This window comes from Miniopterus natalensis, chromosome 15, assembly GCF_054644295.1.
Source record: "Miniopterus natalensis isolate mMinNat1 chromosome 15, mMinNat1.hap1, whole genome shotgun sequence".
Lineage (NCBI taxonomy): Eukaryota > Metazoa > Chordata > Mammalia > Chiroptera > Miniopteridae > Miniopterus > Miniopterus natalensis.
The window spans coordinates 20817862-20843195 of NC_142095.1; the positions used below are offsets into that span (position 1 = coordinate 20817862).

Here is a 25334-nt window from a genome sequence, read left to right on the forward strand (position 1 = left end):
GGAAGCTATTACATACGTGTAGCTAGTGTGTTACCCCTCCGCCCCCTAACTTCTATGATGTTTAGCCTGTACATACAGATTTCTTTCTTTACTTACTTTTAACCATCACGTCTTAACATCTCCTGGCTTATTCCCTTGCTCTGAAACTTGGGTTAGAACTGAACGCTGGCTTAGTACTGTACTTCAAATCAATAAGCCCTTCTTGAGGGTGACTCTTCAGTTGCCGTCAGTGATTCATGGTTTTTGGACAAAATTTTTTATGGTTGCTTTTAGGCCTTTTCTCTTGTGACTTAGTAGTTGAGAGTATTGTCATAACTGTAAGATTTGTTAAATCTTTGGCCATTCTTCTAATTCAAGATGGTACATATTTTCTGTTTCTGCCCTCTGTGATAAGGAATCACATCGGGTTTTAAGAGATATGTGTGTAATAAAACGTGTACTGTTTTGTCATATAATATCCACTGACTCTTGATAGGTAATAAAATATTTTTTAAGGTTTATGTCAATGTGGCAATGGTGTTTCTCTAAAATAAGCTTAAATATGTATTTGAGAATAACATCTGACTTTTTGAAACTTACGTTTTTCAATAAATTTTTAGAATGGATTAAGACTTCAGATTTGTTTTTATTCTGTTAAATAAACATTGTTATTTTTTATTAGTTTCTTCAGTCATATCCTGAAGTTACTGAATACTGTGAACCACTAAATACCATTTTCCTTAGTAACATACCTAATTGATTGTTAACAAAACTCTAATTTAAAATATTATGCCTTCATAACATTTGATTTGAGAAGGAAGTCTGTTGTAGAAGCTAGGTAGGGTGATTTCACAAGTAAATACTGGAGTTTTATATTTGTGGTTTCGGGCTACAAATAATTGACTACCTGGCTACATTCAGGTTTATTAAATATATAATAATGTGATCCAGAGCAAGGTGATTTGGGGGTTGGTTAAGATTATAATATCAGAGCTCTGGGTGAGCTTCTCTGTTAGACTCTTAGCTTCCTCCTCATGTTAAAGAGATGACTGTTGCATCCTGTACTCATGACAAAAGTAATGAGACCAAAGTAATGATACCAAAGAAAGTGGAAAGGGGACTCTCTCCATTCATTTTCCTTCTTTCTTTAATCGAGCAAAAGCATCTTTTTCAGAATCCCCACAGCACTTCCCTAAGGTTCCATTAGTTAGAAGCCCACTCTGAACCATTCCACCAGCAAAGGTAGAGTGGGATTAGCTTTCAGTTTAGATCAGTAGTTGTTCATCGCCTGGTACATCCGCTGGGGTGAGAATAGGGACCTATCGTCACTGATTATGTTCCATATCTGGAGAAAGACAGCATTTTCATAGGCAGGAATAAGGGGAAGTAGTTGTTTGGATAGGCAACCTAATAGAGGACTTTTGATGATTCTCATTTTTTCACTTGGATGTAGAAGAAGCACTGTAAACCAAAAAGGTGAAACAGTCAAAAAAACTCTAAAGGCAGAGTGTTAACATATAGTGAAAAGAACAATTGAAATATAACTTGAAAGACTTGTATCTTCCTAGCCTTATTAGCTGTACTACTTGAGCAAATCCATTTAACTTCTTAAAGACTCGCTTTTCTTTTGTTGTAAAATGTGTGGGGCTACATTAATGGCCTTCAGGGTGTTTGCCCACCCCAATCTTAGGTTGCTCTAAAAATTCCCAGTGACCTTGAATGACCTCCTGCTTTTGCCCAGGTTTTATTTGTATTTCTAGATTGATGTGACTAAAATAATAATAATTAAAAAATGCCTTTCTATAGGATTTATTAAAATTTAATGCCATGTTGTGAGGCCCAAATAATTTAAACTGAGATATTAATAAAGCATTTCAGATTAAAAGTCTGGTTTTATAAGAAAATTATTTTCCAAGTAGAAATTTTTTTCTTTGTCCAGGGTGATATAAATTGGTGTTAATGGTAGAATTTTATTTCAGTGACAGTGAGATGCCTAAAGCTTTTTATGTTACTTGATTTACCTTACAAAAGACTCTTGTAAAGTTGGTAGGTTAACATTTTCATTCCACCAATAGATGATAAAACTAAAACTCAGAAAACTTAAACGTCTTCAAGATCAGCAAGGATAGCAGAACAGGAATTTGAATCTATGTCAGACTTGACAGTAACTGGGGAAATAAAGTAAATTGGAGAGAGAGAAATATTTTTTCTTTTGCCAGGTAGTGTCATAAAGCAATAATGGTTCAGAATTGATTTTTTTTTCTCCTAAAAGTTACATTCATGTTCTATGGACTTCTACCTTTTCAATTGTAATACAAATGTGATTCTAATTTTCATTATGCCAAGTTTTAGCATTGCAAAAGAGTGAATGCACAAGCTTCCCTTAGTGGCATATTTTTTGGCTGGATAAAAATGTCATTGAAAGTAGTATCAAACTAGGGTTAATTCTAACCTAGCCCATGCTGTTTTTTTGTGCTTAAAACAGAGAAAGGCTTAGATTATGAGTGACCCTTTTTAAACTCAAAGAGAGTTGATTTAAGAGCTTGTCAGTAGATCTTGCCTGTATTATATAACTTAATATTTTTTGTGTATTTTACTTACAGGCTTCTGAATTTAGATGTACATTGTCATTCAAAATATTTTGGGATTGGTTTTGCCAAAGTAGTCTTCCAAATTATTAACATCTAAGCTTTCAAAAATAAATTCCCAGAATTATTGAAATAATACTGATTTTACTTTTTCAGATGAAGTGCTTGGCAAATGTAAACATACATGTGTTCATATATATGTATATCACACAAGCAGATAATTTTTATTGTAATAAAATTGTTGGCAGTTAACACAAAGTAGTGAACCCTAAGTTTACATAGGTTGCCTTAATTCTACCCACCTCCGTCCTTCCCAGTATTCTCTAGTCTTTTCTGGAAATTAGCAAGACGTGCTCTAATTGTTAACAAATCTTTCTGTGGGCACATGTCACTTCTGCTGGTTGTCAGTACACCAAGCTGTTCATGTTCCTAAGTTCTTAAAACCTCTCCACTCAGTTACCTGAGATGTGCACTCTGCCCTAAAACTGTTTTTGTCTATGTGGTCTTCTGAGCTACCTACAGAAACTGATATTAGAGCCCACAACCCTCCATCCTCTCTCAAGTGTCCCCGCCCAGCTTCTGGCTGGCTTCCGTGTAACATGGGCGGGTAAAGAAGAGAGAACCAACTCAGCTTCCTCCCAGGGGAGAATTCCCCTCTAGTTTCTTCATGTGTAGAAATGGCACGTCTCTTCTGTTCTTGCCAGTGCTTCTTGATTCCAGCGTCACATTTTAAAAATTTTCTTCACCAATGTTCAGGGTTCCCCTCAGATCCGTAAATGAGTGTGTGTTCTGCCGTCATGACTAAACGGCTGTTGCAGGGGTTCTGAGACGGAGGTGTTCTCTGACTAAGCCAGCTGGGTTTTTTAAAAATTAAATTTATTGGGGCAACATGGGCTAACAACATACAAATTCAGGCACACACCTTACAGTGTAGCATCTCTGTACTCTGCTGGGCATTCCCCCCTGAAGCTGGTTTCCTTTGGTCGCCTTGTATTTGACCCCTCTTCCCTCTTCCTCCTCTCCCAGCCCTCCCCCCATGGTAACTGCCACTCTCTTTATATCTGTGAGTTTGAAACCAGCTGATTTTCCAGCTAGAAACTGATGGCGACTTATTTTTACATTCCACCGTGCATAGTTTCTTACTTAGCACATATGTGTTCTGCATCTTCTTTTTCCCATCCCCAGTATATTTTGGGAACCCGTTCTTATCAGTGTGTAGAGAGCTCCCTCATTCTTCTCTGTAGACACTTGGTTTTAGATTGTGTGCTCATAACATAATTTACTTAGCCAGGTCCCCACTTAGACATGGTTAAATAAACTAGTCTTCCTAATTGGTAATAATAAACAGGATCTTTTCACCAAGCAAACAAAAATTCTGCTTCAGTAGATTAGCAGAAAGTTTAGAATGTTTGTATTTATTATGATTATTAAGTATATTATCAACTTCCCAAATAGAATAAATATCCTCTGTGTTTTTTGTTCGAAGCAACTTTAGCAGACATGTATATAAAAATTAGTGTTGGGTAAGCAGTGGTATTTTCCGTAGAAATCAAGTATCTTTACTTGTATGCTGAGAAATAATCCTGATGATTTCATTATAATTATATGTAAATAAAAATGATAGTCATATAATATAGCAAAAGTGTCATAAATTATGTCCTAAATTTCAGACTGAGCTGAAGTTATTAAATAATCTGATAGGTCTGAGCATCTTAGCGAATTTTTTTTTGTTTTATTGAGATGTAATTGACATACAATAAATTGCATATATTTAAAATGTACAATTTCATTTGTCCCTAATGTCTGATCTGCTTTGTGTCACTGTAAATTAATTTGTATTTTCTGGAGCTTTATCACCCTCGCTAGTGTTGCTAAGTGGTTAGTGTGTCAGCTTGCGCACTGAAGGGTCTCTGGTTCAGTCAAGGGCACGTACCTCGGTTGCAAGTTAACTCCTCGCCCCACTGTCGGGGTACATGCAGGAGGCAACCAGTCAGTGTATGTCTCTCACATCAGTGTCTGTTTGTCTCTCTCTCTCCTTCCCTCTCCCTCTTCCTGCCCTCCTCCCTCTCTCCCTTCTACTCTCTCTGAAAAGCAACAGGAAAAATATCCTCAGGTGAGGATTAACAACAACAACAAAAATTAATTAATATCTTAACAATATTGAGTCTTCTGACCCATGAACAAGTTATATCTCTCCATTTACTTGGTAATTTTTAATTTCTCAACAAATTTTGTAACTTCACTGTGCATGGCCTTTTACATCTTTGTAAGATTTATCCGTATTTTATAAATTTTGTTCTTACTGTAAATGTTATTTAATTTTAATATTGGCTAATTCTCTACTGCCGAGGTATGTTTTTTCATAGTACTCTATCCAGTGCTCTAGGAATGATGAGATTTTCCATTCTAGCTGGTGGGAACAGGATCCTGTTCTCTCTAATCTGTGTATTCTCATTGGGGTGATATTACCTCCAACTTAGCAAAAATAATTTTTTTGAAGTGTGTGTGTGTGTGTGTGTGTGTGTGTGTGTGTGTGTGTGTGTGTGTAAGAAAAATTTTACGTATTACAGTGATTTGTGGCCCTCCAAGGGGCCAAAGTTGTATAAGTTAGGTACACAGTGGTACTAAATTTTCATGGAGGAAATTGGGGGGAAAATGTTTAAAAGCCTCCTGGGTCAGGGTGATAAGGAGAAGAACGTTGAAAACAACTACTTTATTTATTACGGATGGTCCTTTTCACCAGTCTCCGGCAGTAGTCTTACATACATGTGCTGCTCGGTACTTAGCTGAGTACACAAGGGAATATTCTGCAGTTCTCTGGGATTCTCTCCTTGTACCACCCTCTACCCTCGGTTACTCTCCTGAGAATTCTTTCACATCCTGTGTTCTCCCCAGACTGTCAGCTCTGTCTGAATTCAGGGAAATATGCCTATTATACATACCTCTGTAAAAGCCATCGAGAAACATTTTACTGTTTGAAACAGCTGACTGACATTCTACTGAATATTTTCAGACTTAAACTTCACATATTTTGTGAAATGGCGGTTTTTTTACTAGAGTCCAGCAGTATTTTTGAAACAGAAATTCTGTATATTAGTTTTCTGAACAATTGTGTTGGTTTGATAATTAAAATTTCCCAATTATAGATGGCATCACCTCTACTTTGTCTTATGTTGTAGGACCTGGTATTGGTGTGTAATTTTGATGTTTTATTTTTTATTATGAAAAGTAAGTAAGCCTTAGCCTAGGAGTATCTGATTTCTGCTAAATTTGTAGAAGAAAGTAAATTCAGTATTTAAAGTGGGGTGCTGTGTGGATTTGTCTTTTTAATATTACTGCTGATGGAGTGATGTCTAGATTACAACATGAATTAATACCTAGACTCTATAAATACAATTTGCCCCAGGGTTAAATACCATGCCTTCCATTTTTTAGGATAGTTAGGAAAGTGATCTTAGAGATGGAGAAGTTAAATCATCTCTTATGAATTGTTTATTTCTGTAATTTTCTATTTAATATTTTTGGACCAAGGTTGACCATGGGTAACTAAAACCACAGAAAGCAAAACCATGAATAAGGGACAACTGCTGTACAGGTGACAACCTGGACTTGCTATTGGTTTCTGAAGAGGGGGTGTCAGTCTTGTAGGACTAAAGCCTTAATCTGTGGGATCTGATGCTATCTCCTAGAAGAGTGTGTCAGAATTGAGTTGAGTGCTATGTTGTAGGACCTGGTATTGGTGTTCATGTTGGAGCATTGCTTGGATATGTGGAGGGGAAACCTCCAGACATTGGAGTTGGATGCAGGACGCTGACACAGTATTTCATTATATGGTTGTACAGGTACAAGACCTCATCTGATAATGTTCATAACTGATAGTTGATAAGTTTATCAAAGTCTGACAGAATCATAAAAAGAGATCTTTAAGCATTTTGTTGTAACAGTGTAGAGTTCACTGTTGTCTTCCTTACATATACCGTGCCCCAATACATTATCTATAACTCCCATTTTGGATTTAAGTGATGTGAGAATTTAGACACTTAAGAACTAAATTTGGGCCCTAGCCAGTTTTGCTCAGTGGTTAGAGTGTCACCCCACAGACTGAAGAATCCCAGGTTCCATTCTGGCCAAGGGCATGTTACCTCAGTTGCAGGTTGCAGGCTCGATCCCTGGCCCCAGTTGGGGCGTGTGTGGGAGGCAACCAGTCAGAATGTCTCTCGCACATTGATGTCCGTGTCCCCCCCACACACACACTCTCTCTGAAAAGCAATGGGAGAAATATCCTCAGGTGAGAATTAAATAAGAATCAAACTTGGGCCAAAGCTTCTCCATAGGTTTACTGTTTGATTTATTGTTTCAATTGTCTCAGCCATACCCAGTTCAACAGCACTTTTTTTTTTTGGTAGCTTGATTTATTGAGCCTTTTTATAGTATTTAATGTAGTGGTCATGGAAACTGTTTGCTTTTTTAATTCCTATTTCATCAGTTTAGATAATATTGAAATAAATTTTGTAGTTATGATTGCAGGTACAGTTGGCACAAACAGTTGTGATAACAAACACATCTTACTCTTGATAAACAAATACCCAGTGGTCGGAACAGAAGTGCACGGTCCTGCCCTGGCAGTGTGTCTCAGTGGTCAGAGTGTCTGGCTCAAGCACTGAAGGGTCATGGCTTCGATTCCCAGTCAAGGACAGGTACCTGGGTTGCAGGTTCATTACCTGGCCCCTGCCTGGGCCCATGCAGGAAGCAACCAATGAGTCTCACATCAATGTTTCTCTTTCTCTTGCTCACCCTCCCTCTTTTCCTCCCTCCCTTTCACTCTCTCTAAAAATCAATGGAGCCCTGGCCTGGGTGGCTCAGTTGGTTGAGCATCTTCCCAGGCACTGAGAGGTCTTGGGTTTGATTCCTGGTCAGGGATAGATCCCCAGGAGGGGGGTTGTGAGGGGCAGCTGATCGATGTTTCTCTCTCTCTCCTTGCCTCTCTCTAAAGTCAGTAAGGACATATTTAAATAAATGGAAAAATGTAAATAAGTAAGTAAATAAATAAATGGAAAAATATCCTTGAGTGAGGATTAACAACAAACAAAAAAAGTGCACGGTCTTATTAGTGGTAGTGTAATAGTGAAAATACTTGGTGTGCCAAAGTCCCCATTAGTTTTACACAGAAAACAGAGAATATTGATTGATCATATGAGTCAGTTAAATAAAGGCTGGTTAAGAGCTTCTTGTCTTTCATAATTCTAGATAACCATTTCTCTATTGGTGCGCATTTAAATTGTTTCCACCATTTTGTTTCCTAAGATGATCAATAAATAATCTTTTGTTTGCACACAGATAGAAATATCTTTAGCTAAGAAAAGGTTTTTTTAATGGAATTAGTGTATGTAAGGGGATAGTCATTTTTTAATTTTTGTATTTTTAACATATCTTTATTGATTTCAGAGAAAGGAAGGGAGAGGGAAAGAGAGAGATAGAGAGAGATAGAAACATCAGTGAATGATGAGAGAGTCATTGATCGGCTGCCTCCTGCATGCCCTCGACTGGGAATCAAGCCCGCATGTGCCCTGACCGGGAATTGACCGCCATCTCCTGGATCATAGGTCGATACTCAGCCTCTGAGCCACGCTGGCCAGGCTCATTTTTTCATTTTAATACATTTTACTGAAAGGAATCTTAAATATTTTTGTTCCCCAAGTTTTAATATTTAACTGTATTAAATTTAAAGATAATAGGTTAAATTTTTAATGGACCGATTTGTTGCCTTTTTTTCTTAAATTGCCTTTTAGAGAGAGAAAACTATGTTCGTGAGTCAGAAAATACATCAGTAGTACTCAAGGCACTGAGTCATAGAATTCCGGACATCCCTCACATATAAATGACTCACTGTGTGTGTGCTGTTTGCATGGTTTATCCTGTGTAGGAGACATGTTTCTCAATTTTAGTAAGTCTGTGATGATATTTAAACACTGGGGAAGTTTGCTGTTTAATGATTAACGCTGAAAAGCCTTAAGCCAAGGATCCTTTTATTAAAATGACTAAATTGGGACTCAGCTTTCAGTAAAGTCTGATATTTTAGTGGCTCTGTTTTAGCTTTTTAATGACTAATTGTTCAGTAATTTCTGTGCAGAGGATTCTGTTTGCTGGGGTATATACTGGAATACAAAACATGGTCTTGTGGAAATTCATTGTGGTTAGAGGGACTAGAACTCTTAACTTACCAAACAACATTAATAGCCACTGACCAGTCTCCCTTTACTGGAGTGCCTGTTACTATTATAAGGACAAAAACAATATTATAAATGTATTAAAGTTATTTGAAGAAGTATATGAAAAGCTAGTGATGATTGTTATATCTTTATAATACCTTGATGTATTACAGCTAAGCCTTTTTTGATTGCATGTGAATATTTTTAACCTCTCTTTTGACTAGCAGTTTTTCCTAATTTATCTCAGTAGTCTTAACTATCCTTTCTTAGAGTCATTGGGGTATTGCCTAACTGGAAAATTATTACAATGTAAAATAAGTTTTTTTCATTGTTTTAAATCTTGAAAGTGACAGTATTCTGATATTGTAGGAGACCCCAAAATATGATACCTATTCAAAGAAGTATAATTTTTAAGCTCTTAAGAGAAATTGTGGTCCAGGTTGGTGGGGTAACTCTGTTCTATAGGATCATTCAGGATGGTGTTGCTTGACACGTTTCTGGGATATTGGCCTACTTGTGCATAGTCAAAGCTGGCTTAGTTTCACATCTGCCTTCCAGCCTGTGGGAAGTGAGAAAGTATTAGTGGAAATTCATTGTGGTTAGAGGTACAAGAACTCTTAGCTTACCAAACTACATTAATAGCCACTAGACCAGTCTCTCTTTCCTGGAGTACCACCATCTCTAAGGTGGTACTCTTTTTAGTTGAAGATGACCTGAAAGTTGTGCCTTTCACTTCCACTATTGTACTATTGCTCCACACTAAGTAACAAAACCTCAAGGCAGCCTAGGAGTGTATGCTCTCTGCTAAAATTTTATTCCTATAGAAAAGGGGGAAAGGGACAATTGAAAACTGCTAACAATCTGTCACAAAAACCTGTATCAAAAAAAATTGGATGTAAATTTCAAAAGAATTATTTCTAAATGAATAGCCTTCTCAGATGCAACTGAGTCAGCAACACTCTGTTGTAACTTTAGATGAGATGTAAATATGAATTAAAAATCCTAGAATGTGACTTTACCTAAAATCTTGCTTCTGAAACCGGAGAACGTTGTTTGAGAGGAGAAAGTACACGAAGCTATACATTAGATATAGCTTCTCTTCCTGGAGGAAGATTTGGAAAACTGCATTTTTGGTATTTAGAAAGGGAAGAATATATATTTAGAGCCAAAAATGGAATTGGCAGGAACTTTAAGGAAAACCTTAAGATTGCTTTAAGGGATAATTTCAGATCCCCATAGGTAGTTTCCTTTTTTGCCATTATGGGCACTCCTGTGGAAGCATTTTCATAAACAAAAATTTTGGTTGGTTAAGATTTGTTTTATTAGGTCAACAACTCTAAACTGTGTAAAATTATGGAAACACATTGATGGGGGGAAGGATGCAGTATGAAGTAAAGAAAATTTTCCTGTGTATTTCAGAAGCCTAGGTATCTTTATTCAAAGAAAGTCTAGGAAGCTATTTCTCTGTCATCTTAGATTTTTATTTTATTATTTGATATACTTAATACCATTTTTTAAAAGCCCTTTTTTTTCCCCTTCTCCTAGCAAGAAAATACTCTGGGACTTGCAGACTAGACTAGCGTTGTGGAAATAGTAAGCTGGTAGTTAAGTGGTTTTCTTGATTTAAAGAATATTAAAATGAACTTTCTATGAAAACTTATGTGCCCCACCTCTCCTTCCTGTCACAGGACAATGAGAAGAGAACCCCACTGCATGCTGCTGCCTATCTCGGAGATGCAGAGATCATTGAACTGCTTATTTTATCTGGTATGGTAAGCTCTGTATAATAGCACGTTATGCATATTTTTGTCATAGTTAATATATCTAATTGACTGTTTCTTTATATTTGTTTAATAAGTGAAACTTTTTTGTTCATTCTACAAACACTGATCTCAGATCATATGCCTGGTACTGTTCCAGAGGTTAGTGTATATTAGAGAACAGAACAGATCACTGCCCTTGTGGAACATATATTCTAATAAAGAAAAACCAGCTATAAATACAAGTAAATTTTACAGTATGTTAGAAGGTGGTAAGTGCTATAGGAAAATGAAAAAGTAGATGAGAATAATGGGGTGGGTGAGCATTATATAGGATAGGCTGTTATATAGAGTATTCATAGTGATCCTCATTGATCATGAGTTACTTAGCGATGATTCTAGTTCGTCAAGGGGGAGGTGATGGTTATTTAGTCAAGTACATCAGTGGAGGTAATAAGAAATGGCATGATTGTAGATATATTTTGAAAGTGATATCAGCAAGATTTCTGTCTTTAAGTAGCTTTTATCTAATTCTGTTTTAGGGCCTGCAAAACACATTTTAGGGAATTGTACTTTATTTTTTAATTTCTTCTGAACTGTTTAAGACTTTACGGTATGAAGTAATGGTACAACTGTCTCTCATAAAATAGCTCCTATTGTGGTCAGACTGCCTGTAGTCATGAAACAGGCAGTCAAACAGAGCTTAGAAATTATCTGTGGTAGCCAGATTATTATAAATGATACTTATTGAGAAAGGATGCATGTGCTTGAATTGTACCTGTGTTGCCAGATAGCACAGATATGTGCATAATGAATGCAGTGGGAGAAACAGTAGAATAATCCCTTTGATATTTGGGAGAAGGAGCACTGAGAGAAATTTTGAATGACAGTCCTATTAAATTGTAGCCTCAACAGAATTTTGCTTTTATAAATTCATAAAATTTTTAAAATCTGATTTTTAATAATGAATTTTATAATCAGATGGAATTAAATATAGTTAAATATGGACCTAGCTAATATTATGTTAGTTTCTTCATGAATAACTTTATCACTGATGTACTTCCTTGAACATATCTGTTCTTCTATGGATGCTAACTTACTAGTTTTCAGCTGAAATTTACTAGCCATAAGAACCCCCTCAGTTCAAGAGAAAAATTGGATTTTCTCATAATTGAAATGCCTTCGGCTTTAATATGAACTAATGGGATACAGGTTAATATATGGAGTTTTCTTTACAAACATTGTCCAAAAAACAGTTTTATGTTAAGGAATAGCTATAGAAAAAGTACAGTTCCAGTTAGTTTAATGTCTAGGACTTTAAGAACTCTACTGATGCATTTGAATACAGAATTCTGTTCATTTACTTTCATTTTAACATAAGGATTATGACTCAACATGGAGGGATATTTTTCCCCCATTTTAAATTTTTATACCTAGGAGAAACTTTCCAAATGCTCATACTTTGACTTAATCTCTTCCTTTTAAAATGAATATTTACATCAAGGATATCTAGTTAGTTATAGGAAGTTGACTTTCTGGTATTTATAAGTATGATAGTCCAATGAGCCTTATGAGCATAATAGTGTCAGATGTCAGCTTTGAAATAAGTGTGTGAAAGAAAGCTTAAAGTCTTTTGAATAATTTAGATACAGATCATGTGTAAAATTAACTATTGTATAAAAAACTATTTCAACTCTTCTTCGAAAAACTACTTTTAATATTATATTGTATTTTACCAGTTTCATGAGGTAATAGCTCATGTAGCTTTACTTTTAAAAGGAAAAACAAAGTTCTAAATTAATTAATTTGATAAAGAATATAATTAAATACCTGGAGATAAAAATAGGCAACAAATTAAGCTAATTTGGTTGGAGTTAGTAATGAAAACAGTGTAGAAAAGTTTAGGGGAGATTATTACTCTTGCTCTTCATTACCAATAACATGTTACATTAGGTTAACCTTAACTAGTGTAGTCTTAAGAAAATTAAGCAATGTGAAATAATCCCCACATAGTTCTAGCATTATTCAAAAGTGATGATATGCTTCAATAGGAGCACACAACAAAGTAAATTACTATAATTTCCTATTATAAAAACTACTTTGGCATCTCGCAAGGTTATTTGTTCCTAAAATATTTCTTTAAAATGAAAAATAAAGAGTATAAAAAAGTTGAAATCATTCTATAAAGCCATGTTTCACCCATGTTCATTTTTTATTATTTCCTGATTTTCTATGTTGAGAAATTAGAAAATAACTTCTAATTTGTTTCACACTTGTGTTTTCATTGTCAGGAATTATGACTTCACATTCTGTCTTCTAATAATTTCTACTGTTTACCCACACACACATACAGCCTCTGTCTTTATCCATATTTCATCTATTCCCAAGTTTTTTATTTTGACTTAGCTCTTGGTTGAATAGACATTATCATCAAGTAATTTTTGTTTTCATATTTTCAGTAAGAGCTAATGAATGCCATATTTCCCAGTATCTTATTTATTTGGGAATATTGCCTTTTTTAACTGAAGGGTAGATTGGCTAGAAATGAAATTCTCAATCCACACTTTTCCCTCTCAACTTTGTAGATGTCACTCCAGTATCTTATAGATTTCATTGAAAGTCTTGGATCAAGCTCTTCTCTGCTTATCATTTCCATCCCCCCACACCACCCACCACCACCATGGTTACTCTTCTGCCTGGATGCCTACAGGAGTCAATTCTTTATTCCTGAAATTCAGTGCTAACTTCATTAGGCTAAATCTGTGGATTATTTTTTCTGAGACATAATATGAAGCTCTACTTTTAGTTCTGAAATTTGAGTTTCTTATTTCATTTATATCTTACATTAAATCTTTGAATATTTTCTTTGTGCTTTTTTATCAGTAAGTTTTTCTATGTGTGTTTTTCTACTAAGTTGGTTCTCCTTCATCTGTATCAGCTTTTCTCTGAATGTAATTTTGTATTTTCCATTTAGTTGTAGGTTATTTCCTTATACTTGTCCTTCATTCAACAAATATTTAAAGAGCATGTCTGTGCCTTAGGTACTATTCTAGGTACTGTGGGTACAGCAAATAAAATAAAGTCCCAGCCTTTATGGAGTTTATGTTTGGGGGAGACAGTAACAAGGTAACATATATATATAGTTTGTCTTATGGTGATACAAAATTAGAATAGTGCGTGTTGGGTGGGGTCAGTTGCTATTTTATATAGTGTTATCAGGAAAGGATAAAAGATAATATGACATTTGAGGAGATGACTGAAGAAATTAAGGCAGTGAGCCTTGCATACCATGCAGATATTTCAAGGAGATTGAGAGATCAGCAAGAATAAATGCCATGAGGTGGCAGCATGTTTGCAGGCAGGTGAAAGCAGCAGTAGGAGATGAAGCAGAGAGATGGGAAGGTCCCAGATTATGTGTGGCTTTGTAAAGACTTACAAAGTGTGGACTGTGGTAAAGACTTACTTTGGCTTTCAAAGTGATATTAAAAAACAATGGAGAGTTTTTATTGGAGTGACATGATTTTTAAAGATTCACCTTGACTGTGGCTTCAGATTCTCGGCTTTGTGTTAAATTGTGTTTGTGCTCCTTTTATTGTTTCTAGACTTTTATCTGTCATTGCCTTATTTTCCTTTTGATTTTCCTGACCTCTACCAGGTGTCTCTCTCTGCGTTGTCTTACCTCTTCCTTGGAACTCTTCTTTGAGGTTTCTCTTCAGAGCTTAATTTTTCTGAAGCTGTGTATAGAAAGCAGTTTGCAAGTTCATTCTCTCCTTTCCTGGGATAATTACTTTCAATTGTACCTGTTACCTGTATTTTGTTTGGTTTACTCTGCTCCCTTATATCTTTGTTCTAGTCCTGTCATGGGTACTTTCAGATTCTTACATATTTTTGAGGAATACGCTTCTCTCCAGAACAGCTGTTTGCTGAAGAATGGAGTAGGGAGGGGCAAAAAGTGAGCATCCGTTAGGTTTGTTTTCTTCATATAGTTCTCAAACAAAATGTGTTTTCTCTCAGTCCTAGCAGCAGACTCTCTTTCTTTAGTTCTTGATGTACTTAGGGGTAGTAGGGGTGACTTGACAGCTCCTTAGATCACAGGTTCCTAGGGAGTGATCTCCTGGTGATTGGCTTTTACCCTTCATCTCTAGCTGGGTCAGAAATGCTAACGATGTCTGCTTGGTCCCCCCTCTAGTGCTGCCCCACCTTGTTCTTCTGTGTTATAAAGTGAGAGTTCTCGGGAGTTTCTCCTGTGTAGAACCCACACAGCCCGTTCAAAAGATTGTTAGATGGGGATTCTAGGACATAGAGAAAAAGGGGCCGATGGATATACACACAAGCACGCTCCTTTAGAAGACTCAATAGTCTTCCCAGGATCCGAAGAAGCTCCACTCGACTGTGTCCTTCCGCATTTGGTAGGAATTCTTCATAGTTTGGTTTGTGGTTTAACTGTTTTCTTGTGTTGAAGATGGTATTTCTTCACATCCTCTTTTATATTTTGGTGAGTTACTTAAAAGAGTAATACTGTCTTTAACCTAAAGTTCAGAACTAAATTCATTGGAAATCAAATATTTGCACATGATGCAACTCAGATTTGTTAGGATAAGGGGTATCACTTTTGACATGTTCCATCTAATCAAACTAGTGAATCCTTCTGTAGAACTTTAAAATTAATGTCACAGTTATTGTTGACGAGGGTGAAATAAGAGGAAACAGTGATTGCTTACTGTATCTCAAATACTTGCTAAATTTAGCTTTCTCATTTATCTCATTTTTGTCCTCTCTACTGTAAGGAAACGAAAGCATTTAGAGATTTAGGGCTGAACATTGTACTGCTGATTAAAACTAGAGCCAGCATTCAGACCCAGGCCATCTGACTACAGAGTCCATATATTCTTAACTCCGCTATAATCTGAATGGCTCTTCCTCCCCTCTGCACTTTACGCCCCCCAACCCACACACACATACACACACACTACTCCCCATACCCCAGCATTTAGTAAAATTTGTGTAGACAGTGACTTTATTGAAGAACTTCTGTTTTAAGGACTAAATTTTTTGGCTCCGTAAGTATGGATACTTTTATGGGAGCTATTCTGTTCATACAAGCATACCTCAGACCAGAATAAAGAAAGTATCTCAGTAAAGCTAGTCTTTGCTGGTGGAAGGTCTTGCCTTCAATTTGTAAAAAAACAAAACGTAACACCTGTGAAGCACAACAAAGCAAAGCACATTAAAACAAGGTCTGCCTGTATTTAAAACCAGAGGTCTAGCAGTACCTCAGGTTGTTTTCATCATACATTAGGTGGTTAAATAACTGTGTTGTATAAGGCATTAGTCACAAGTTCATTTGCTTGGCCTTTTATAGAAAATATAGTCCTTGATAAGGAAATACCAATATTATGTTTTTGTTATTAGGAATTAAACCTAAAGTATGTGACCCTTGAAAGCCTGTAATGCTGGTACACTAGTTCGCTAGGGCTGCCACAACAAAGTACCACAAGTTGAGTGCCTTAAACAACAGAAACTTATTTTCTCACAGCTTTGGAGGCTAGAAGTCCGAGATTAAGGTGTTAGCAGGGTTGGTTCCTTCTGAAGGTGGTGAGGGAAGGAACTGTTCTCTTTGGCTTATAGATGAGCACCTCCTCCTTCTGTCTTCTATCTGTACATGTCTGTTCAAATTTCTTTTGCTTATAAAGATACCAGTCATATTGCAGCAGGGACCCATCTAATGACTTCTGTAAAGACCCTATTTCCAAATAAGATTATGTTCTGAGGTGCTGGGGGTTAGGACTTCAGTGTATGAACGGGGGGGTAGTTATGGTGTCCACAACTCCCTCTTAAATGATACAGTGCAGCTACTGTTGTTTTTCCCCAGCTTTATAGTTGGAAAAATGGAAATGTAATTGCCTTTTGTTTATTCCACTCCCAACCTGAAAAAAGAATCTGAAGCTTTTGCCACTGCTTTTGGTAGCCAGCCAAAGGAAAGCATTATTTCCAGTTTGGGAAGAGTAGTGAAAGTCCTTGGCTCCTGCCCAGTTACTGGTTATGGACTATCTGCTCTGTTGCTTAGGAGCAGAGAAGAGAACTATTCTCTGCAAAAAGAAGTTTTAGAAAATTACTAGTGGGACTGTTTATAATTATTACAAACACATATGAAAAACTGAAATAACTTTAATAGTATCAACTATCAGGTACTCAGCCTAGATCAGAGGATGACAGACTTTATGAAAAGGACCTTACAGACACTCTGGTAACTACTCAGATCCTTTAATGTGAAAGCTGCATATTTCACACTTAAATGAATAGGTGTGATTCTGTAGCAGTAAAACCTTATTTACACAATAGGTGGCTGGCAGCCTATGGGCTATTATTTGAAGACCCTTGGCATTGATTATAAAGATACTACATCATCTATTTAATGTTAAAGTAGAGCAGGGTACTTAATAGTATGAAATAATTTATCCTGGGTATTTCAAAATAGCATAGAATGTTACAACAAAATGGATCTTAGAGATCATTAGCACAGATCAAAGAATTAGCAGGTGTTGGTGACTGATTAGGAACAAAGCAGGTGGGTCAGTTATCTTGCAGAATGAGACCTAGAGTTAAGTGGGATACTCTGATTTGAATGCCTGAGTCTTCGAACTCACTTTGCAGAAACAGGAGCTCCCTCTATTGTTTTAACCTGCAGCCCATCCTCCCTCACCCCCATCTCCCTGCCCCATAATACACAACATACACACACATACACATGTAGGTGGCAGGGATTATGATTAACAAATGAAGCCCTAGGCTATGGGTTAACAGCCCCAGGTCACACAGCCTATTGGCTACAGAACCATTGTTAGATCACAGGTCCCACTCCTGGCATCCTTCTGCTGACCCCTGACTGCCTTCTCATACGTCCAGACCTCTCTTCAACTGCTCTGCTATCTAGAGCCCAGAATAGACTGATGTAACTAAATCAGATTTTTTATTTTTTTAAATTACTTTCTGTTTATCTCTAAATGAGCTAGTCGTTTATCTAATTCTGGATATCTTACCTTAAATAACATTTTTCTTTAAAAATCTATTTCAGAGTGTATTTTTATATGTATGAATTATTAAGTGAAAAGATTTAGTGGGAGGAAGCTAGTTGTCTGGGTTTTCTATGTATCCTAACTGTGGTATCAAATGGATGAGCCTATTTGAGTGACCCTGCTGTTAACCTTCGCTTGCTTGTTTTCTTTTGCTTTTAACATGTCAGAAATCTAATCATATCTACTCTGGAAAGGTGAATCTACATTCAGGTATTTGGTATGGCATAGATTTTGGCTTCAAATCATAAGAGAATGCTCAGTTGATGTACATGGATTTGTGGGAGAAGGTGAGTCTAGTATAGAAAGTATTTTATTTTATACCATTGGGCATAACTATTTTGGATTTGTGTGATGGACTGTTAGCATTTAATAGGTACTATACTATAAGTGTTGGTTCGCAATAGTCATCAATGACATCATCCTCAAATTGCTAGCTTATTGTCTTCAGTTTCTTAGCAGTGCTTTCTCCTACCACAGGGTCTCCCACAAACCTGACGTCAACAGTTGAGATGAGGCTGCTTTTTTTTTTTTTTTTTTTTTTCTGTTTTAATGACTAGGAAATAGTAAAGAAATTCACCTTGGCAACTTAAGTTATCCATATAAACCTCAAATATGACGCTCTGCCATGTATATACCATGTGATGATGCCACCAGAACTATTACATTTGGCTTTATTTCTCTTTATTAGGACTGTTTTGTATTTTAAGTGGATATGATTTCTTCTTTTTTTTTTCCTGTCTCTGTCTTTAGTGTTAGCCTTTGTGGCTAGTTTTCATTTGTTGGATTAATCTTACTCTGGAAATGTCTTTTCCATTACTGGATAACTTCATAGTTTGTATATTTTTATTGTGTTGTAGTTTATTTATTTGTGAGTATATTGCTAATTTTGGAGCGCTCTTACCTTTCGGAGAGTTCACATGAGATGAGCTCTGAGAGCCTGGACATCTGAAGCATGCTGCCACGTTTGTTGCTCTTAGCCATTTTTCATTTTCTAGCCCACTGCTGCTCTTGTAATACACATTGTTATATTGTCGTTGTCTGTTAATATGTAAAGCATATACTGATTACCAGTGTGGACATGGAGGGGAGATAATTTGTTCTCTTGGTGCTCTTAGAGATAGCCCAACCATTTGTCATATACTTCACCTTTAATTGCCAAGGAATTAAAACATTGGATTAGTGCATTAGGGAAACACATGATTTAAGAAAAGGTGTCCTTTTTCTGAGAATGATTACGATCATATGTGTAAAATCCTATTGTGCTGATCCTCCTGCAGATAAGTATCTATAGAATCTAAAAAGAGCTAGCCAAATTTTTTAATCTAATTGTCTATCAGTAGCAAGTAACAGTATGCTGTATCTTCGGTAAACCATTAGTGGATTCTTTGTTGTAGTCACTCATATTTTTTGATAAATTAAAAACAGAGAGAGAGAGAAAGACTAATTAATAAGTTTATTACTGTAACTTAAAACAGCAGAATGAAACCAGCAGGGTTTTTTGCTTTGGGCTGCCGAACGTACCATGAAAATTAGATTTTCTTCCTTCAATTATATATCTCATAACTCATAACCAAGGGAAAGACTAACTTACCTTTACCCTCTTCCTACTTACTTCCCAATTTTTTGTCTTTGCACTTGAAGCCAGATTCTTAGAATGTTTTTATGACCACTCCTTTTACTCTCTCTGAAATAAATTTAATTTTTTGAATAGGTAGTGTTTCTGTTCTGTTTAAAAATATAAAAATACGTATTTTTAAAGGTACACAGTATACAGTGAAGTTGTCTCTTTACTGCAGTCCCCCATCACATTACCCAGTTCTCACTGCACCCCACCACCAATGCAAACACATCGGCCACCACTGTTACTAACGCCTTAGCATTCCTCCAGGGTCTCCTTATACATATAAAGCAGATATGAATACAGATATGATCTCTTCCTTTTTATGCATAAAAGTAATGAATATTATTCATACAGTTGTCACTTACTGCTTTTTTCACCTTTTCTCTCACATTTATCAGCACACAGACCCTCCTCATTTGTTGTGACAGCCGCATTCCATTTAATTGATACCTTGAATCAGGCATTCGACCCTTCCCATTGTTGAAGCCCCATAGTCAGGCCTCACTGTTCTTAACCTCTGTCTGCCCAGGGTACTTGTTTCTTCTGAGTGTCTGTGTCACTACCCTTTCAGCCTTGTGCCAGGACTTGCCCGTTTATTGCGCACATAAATGCAAAATTGTAGAAAGAGGTATAGGGATAGAGAACCATTGACTCAACAAGCAGATAATTGGGAGAATGAAGGAGCCTACCTTCTATTGCTTCTTCACTGTGTTTAGGGCTCCAACCTTCTCACCTGTAAACATTTCAGATATTTGTGCTATCTACAGTTTACCTCTTAATCAAAACAAATGCCGGCCTGATTGTGGTCAGATGTCTGTGTTTTAACCATCTGGTTCTATACAGACACTAGTATTGGAATGTTTATTACATGAACATACCACTTTCTCTGGTGGTTCCTTTTTTTGCTGACTCCCTTTCTTTTTCCCAAAGCCTAATTGAGCTATTTTGAAAGCTCTCATATTAGCTGTTGATTCTTTCAGTATTCTCACTGTCACTGCCCACAGAGGGTTCAGCTACACAGAATTTCAGCTGCTGCAGTGGTGTACATTTTATACACCTGCATATCATTTCATTTTCTCTAACATTCAGGACTTTTAAATCTACCTCTAATATATCTGCGCTCTTTGTACTAGGTATATTTATTAGATGTTAAACTTTGTGACAAGATGTTAGGAGATCTTAGGTTCAGAAGGATCACACAACTCATAGGGACCCATAGCTAGTAGTTACTAGAGCTCTACTTAGAGTCTCTGTACTTGATTACCCTTCGGAACCTCACACTCAAACAGAATGTAAACACTAGGAGGTCTGAATTCTAGCCTTGGTTCTGCTGTAGTTGACTCTGACAGTGAGGTGTTCTCTATATCTGCAATTCATCTAGAAAATAAGGTTAGACTAGATGTGTAAAGCTAGTTATGATTTGGGGTATAAACCTAGGATTGCTGATAGTGTAGGACCTGTCGCCAGTTCCTCTATAGTCCTAAGAGCCAGGGCTCTTTCTGTTTGGTTGGGACTTAGGTACTAAATCAGTGGATTTTATGGAGACAATAGATTTTTCTCTTCCTCAAATTATGTAATACACTTTTTGTCTTACTAAATGTATTTCCATTCTATTAAGGATAATTTTTGTCTATTGACTTAATGATTTTTAAACAGCTATCAATAGTTGATTTTTAAAAAATGATTACTTCTTTAAACTTTTAGGTATAACCTGGAAATACATGTGGGTTGGTTCATTTCTTTCTCAATTTTTTCCTTAAGGTTATAGCCATTGTATTCATTTTATACAATAACTTTAAGTATTAATGCATTTGTAATTGTCACTGGAAAACTATTTTGATATAATATTGCTCTATAACATGATATATTCATTAGTAAAGAAATATACTGGCCTACATTTTATGTCTGAGTAATCTTACTCATTTCTGTAAGTGTTTGAGTTCCTAACATATTCTGAAGTGGGGTCTGATTTTTACTTTGGATATGCTCTGTATAAAGGTGACTTTTCTAGCCTATTCATGATCTTTTATTTTTAATAAAGAGAGCTAATTCCTTATTGGATAATTATATCAATTAAAAAGAATAGTTTTCTTTTATAATTTAAGGGTAATTTATTAGCAGAAAGTATTAAAATGAAGTACTACTTTTTCCATTGTTATTTATTCAATTTGGACTATATATAACTATTTCAGGAGATTTACTTAAAATATTTTATGCAAAATATTTCAATTTATTTTTTTCTTCTTGTTGCAGGAGCTAGAGTTAATGCCAAAGACAGCAAATGGTTGACACCTTTACACAGAGCAGTTGCATCTTGTAGTGAGGTATGAAATTTCTCTTAGTAAATATATTGTATATAAAAACATTCAGTAGGCTTGCCTATGAGCCCATATTTAAATTCTTTGTTTTCAAAGAAGGGTAGTCTGAAATAACGGAGAGTAGAAAATGTACTTCATACAGTAGAGAAATCATTTTTCTATCTTAAAAAGTACGTTTTTATTGATTTCAGAAAGAGGGAGAATGAGAGGGAGATAGAAACATCTACAATGAGAGAGAATCATTGATCGGCTGCCTCATGCATGCCTCCTACCCGGATCAAGCCCCCAACCTGGGCATGTGCCCTAACTGGGAATTGACCGTGACCTCCTGATTCATAGGTCTACGCTCAACCACTGAGCCACACCGGCCAGACTATTTTTCTATCTTGTAAAACCCTCCTCAGAGCTTTTCTCTACTGGTTCACAGTAGTGCAGTAGACATGCTATAAAGATTCTGCTGACTGTGATCAAGTAGTTTCAGCAGTGTGTAATGATGATTGAAATATTGCTTAGGTAAACATTGGAATTAGTTACAAAGATTACTTGATCTCATATTTTACCAGCTCTAAATATATAACTTTAAAATACATTTGGTGTCTTGTGAGGAGGAACAGTATCTGCTTATTTATGACCTTATATACTGTTTGCTCTTTCAGATAACTGACATTTCTGGACGGCATTCTTTTTATATTGTTTCTATCTTCTAGTCTTCATGACATCCCTGTAGGATAGATATTTTGAGGAAACTGTAGTTAATGACTTACCAGAAACCACTCAGCTTTTTTTCTGTCATTTTCTTCCTTTCTAAAATGTATTGGGTGCTTTTCAAAAATTCATTGTACCCAAAGCATCCCTTTTACCTATCTTACAATAGTTGATGCTTATTGAAATTTTTAAAAAATAATTTAAAATATAAACGTGTGTGATTATATAAATTAATATTAACCCAGTGTTTCTTTAGTTATTAAAATTGTGAGAGACAAGGAAATGTTGCTCCTGCTCCCTCTCCCCATTGTGGGATCAGGGTAGTTCTGGAGAAAGAAAGGAAACTATTGCCTCAGGAGAATGTTTCTCCAGGAAAAACTGGAGGAGCTCCTGTCTCTTCATTCTCCTTTTTATTCCCCATTGTGAAGTACGCAGCAACCCAGAACAAGAGTTGTGCAGTGAAGAGAAGGAGGGAGGGGAAAGCGAGTGGGAAGGCTTACAAACCCTGCAGTGTGACGGAGGCGGTCATAGCCTCCGAGCTGGGAGAAGGAGGGTGCAATGGTTACACTTGAGTACACAGTGTAACTCAGGTCTGGGTCCATGGTGTGCTGTAGCTGATGATCTGTGGACCTGGGGTTTGGAGAAACTGGCTTCAGATATCACTTGCCACTTTCTAGCTGTGTGATCTTGGGCAAATCTGAGGATTATCATGAAAACTAAGATATAGTAACAAATACTTTAATCTCTGAAATTTCATGGTAATATTGTTAAGTTTGTGGTTAGCCCTCTTGTAAGGAAATTTCTTTAAATAAAGGCAGGTTAAGGAAGAAATAAACATTATCATTGCAATCTAATAAGATAGTCATACCTATCCATTTTTGGTATGACTGTTAAAATTAGTGGAGTTTTGTCAGTTTAAATCATCAGGAAAAAACAGTGTATATTTCCATAGATTGTAAAACATAAAAAATTCTTAAAGATTTTCTTTGTTTTATTTGTTTATTTAAATATACCTTTATTGATTTCATAGAGAGGAAAGGAGAGCGAGAGAGAGAGCTGAAACATCAATGATGAGACAGTCGTCATTGATCGTAATTATTTTATTAATGTTAGAGGAAGGTTGCAGGTTCCACCCAGAGACTTGACTGACTGACTGCTAATTTTTAAAAACTATGTACTTAGCCTGAACTTAAAGGGAAGCTATAGATTTGAAAGCAAGCATCCTAATAAGTTTCTTAAGTCTACTTTTCAGCCTAAAAATTACTGGGCTATGCAGTAATATTACTCTTTTGTAGGATTATGGGAAACAGCTATAAAATGTGACCATTTCATAAAAATAAAACTTCTATAAACCCTGAGGGTCATTTTTCTTTTAAAAAGAAAATTTCATAATTAGCAAAATTGCTTGGAAACCTATTCAAGATTATCAATTTTACCAATGTTGTTTTAATTATTCATATTTCATCCTGAGAGCAAAAGAGAGCTTATACTTAATTCATTTAATGGAAAACATAACCAGAGAGGGGTATGTAAAAGGAAAAACTTGAGGTAACTTTTGTTTCTTGTTTTTGAGATACCGTGAGAGAAGTGAGTCCTACAGATGATTAGAGTAACTATTTTCTTAATCTCCCCAAGGACATATTTAGCAAACACCATTGTGGGTGCATAGTAGTTAGTTTATTACGTATGGTGACTCCATAGGGCTTAGTTCCCTCACTGAACCTGGGTTGAGACAGACTGCTTCAGGTTAAATATCCCAAGCACGTCAGCTCTCTTTCAGTGACGTCGTTTCTACCCACCTGGTCGTATTGGCTGGCTGCCTCAGCTTGTCTGCACCGCTGATTTGTGACTGTAATTCTTCAAATACAGCATACACTTCAGCTCTCCTTTAGTGTGGAGTGTTCTTCTGAATGAATCGATTTCTGAGTATGAGGGCTTTTGTGTCAATGGTTTTGTTTTTTGTCTTTTTTTAAGAAGCCACATCGCACTACTGGATCCCCTGGAGGATATACATTTATTGTTTTTACCTAACTCCAGGAATTACATATTAGTTCTATCAGGGTAACTGAGTTTAAATTATATTATCAGGTGAGATATTAGCAGTCCATTCAAACATTGTGTTTATTTGCAAGTTTGTTTGCTCTTCTTTTTCCTGTGCCTGACTTCACATCAATGGCAAAATTGCATAAAAGGTAGACCCAAGGACAGTTACTGCTATAGAGACTATTCTAGGTTGACCCCAAGCTGTGAATAAATACTCATTGGATATAACGTTTTTCACCTATTGACATCGCACCATATTTAATAATCTTATTTAAATTGATGTCATAGGATATTTAACTTGGTGATTGTTGTTTTCTAAGTCAGGGCACACTTTGACAGCATTAGTGAAACCATGTATACCCTTGATTATTCCTACATTACATTCAAAATGCTTATAATATGCTGGTAATATGATCTAGAAATTTAACTGGTCTGTGACATCAGGCACACTGGTTTGTAATTTCCAGAAATTCACCTGTTTTGTTTTGTTTTATATCTCCAGTCTTTAGAGATTTCTTTAATTTTCTCCGAATTTTTGAAGATCACTGCTACTGTGATCTGGCATGTATTATTCCAGGTACTAAATGGTGCTATATTAGTTAGCGTAAGTTGCCATAACAAAAATAAGAGTAGGTGTCTTAAACAACAGAAATTTATTTTCTCAGTCTGGAGACTAGAAGTCCGAGATCAAGGTCCAGCAGGATCAGCTTCCTGTGAGGGCTCTCTTCCTGGTTTGCAAACTGCCACCTTTTCCCTGTGTCATCAGGTGGTGAAGAAAGATGTGGGCAGAGAAACCTCTTGTGCGCTCCCCCCCACCCCCTCTCTCTGCCACCAGTCCTATCATATTAACGTCCTTCCCTTATGATCTCATTTAATTTTAATTACCTCCTAAAGATCCTGTCTCCAAATATAGCCACATTGGGGGTTAATGTTTCAACATATGAATTGTGGGGTGACACATTCAGCACAAAGCAGTGGGCCCAGGGTTCAGACTGACCTGTCTTGATTCTAGAGTCTTAGTCACTGTGTTTACAG

The 25334-nt window shown here is 36.3% G+C and overlaps 1 protein-coding gene across 7 annotated transcripts in view; it reads left to right on the plus strand.

Moving 5' to 3' along the window:
• The window catches only part of ANKRD28 (ankyrin repeat domain 28), a 116626-nt gene that overhangs the window by 41803 nt on the left and 49489 nt on the right, over positions 1 to 25334 (plus strand). For 5 of the 7 annotated variants that reach the window (XR_015715698.1, XM_087824925.1, XM_087824926.1 and 2 more), the window contains 2 exons: positions 10465 to 10543; positions 21487 to 21557. Coding sequence is in view for 5 of the 7 variants with exons in the window: in XM_087824925.1 (XP_087681051.1) it covers positions 10465 to 10543; positions 21487 to 21557 (150 nt within the window). In the remaining 2 variants the exon portion in view is untranslated. The remainder of the gene's footprint in view (positions 1 to 10464; positions 10544 to 21486; positions 21558 to 25334) is intronic. The other 2 variants (XM_087824927.1, XM_016219723.2) reach the window with 1 other exon arrangement.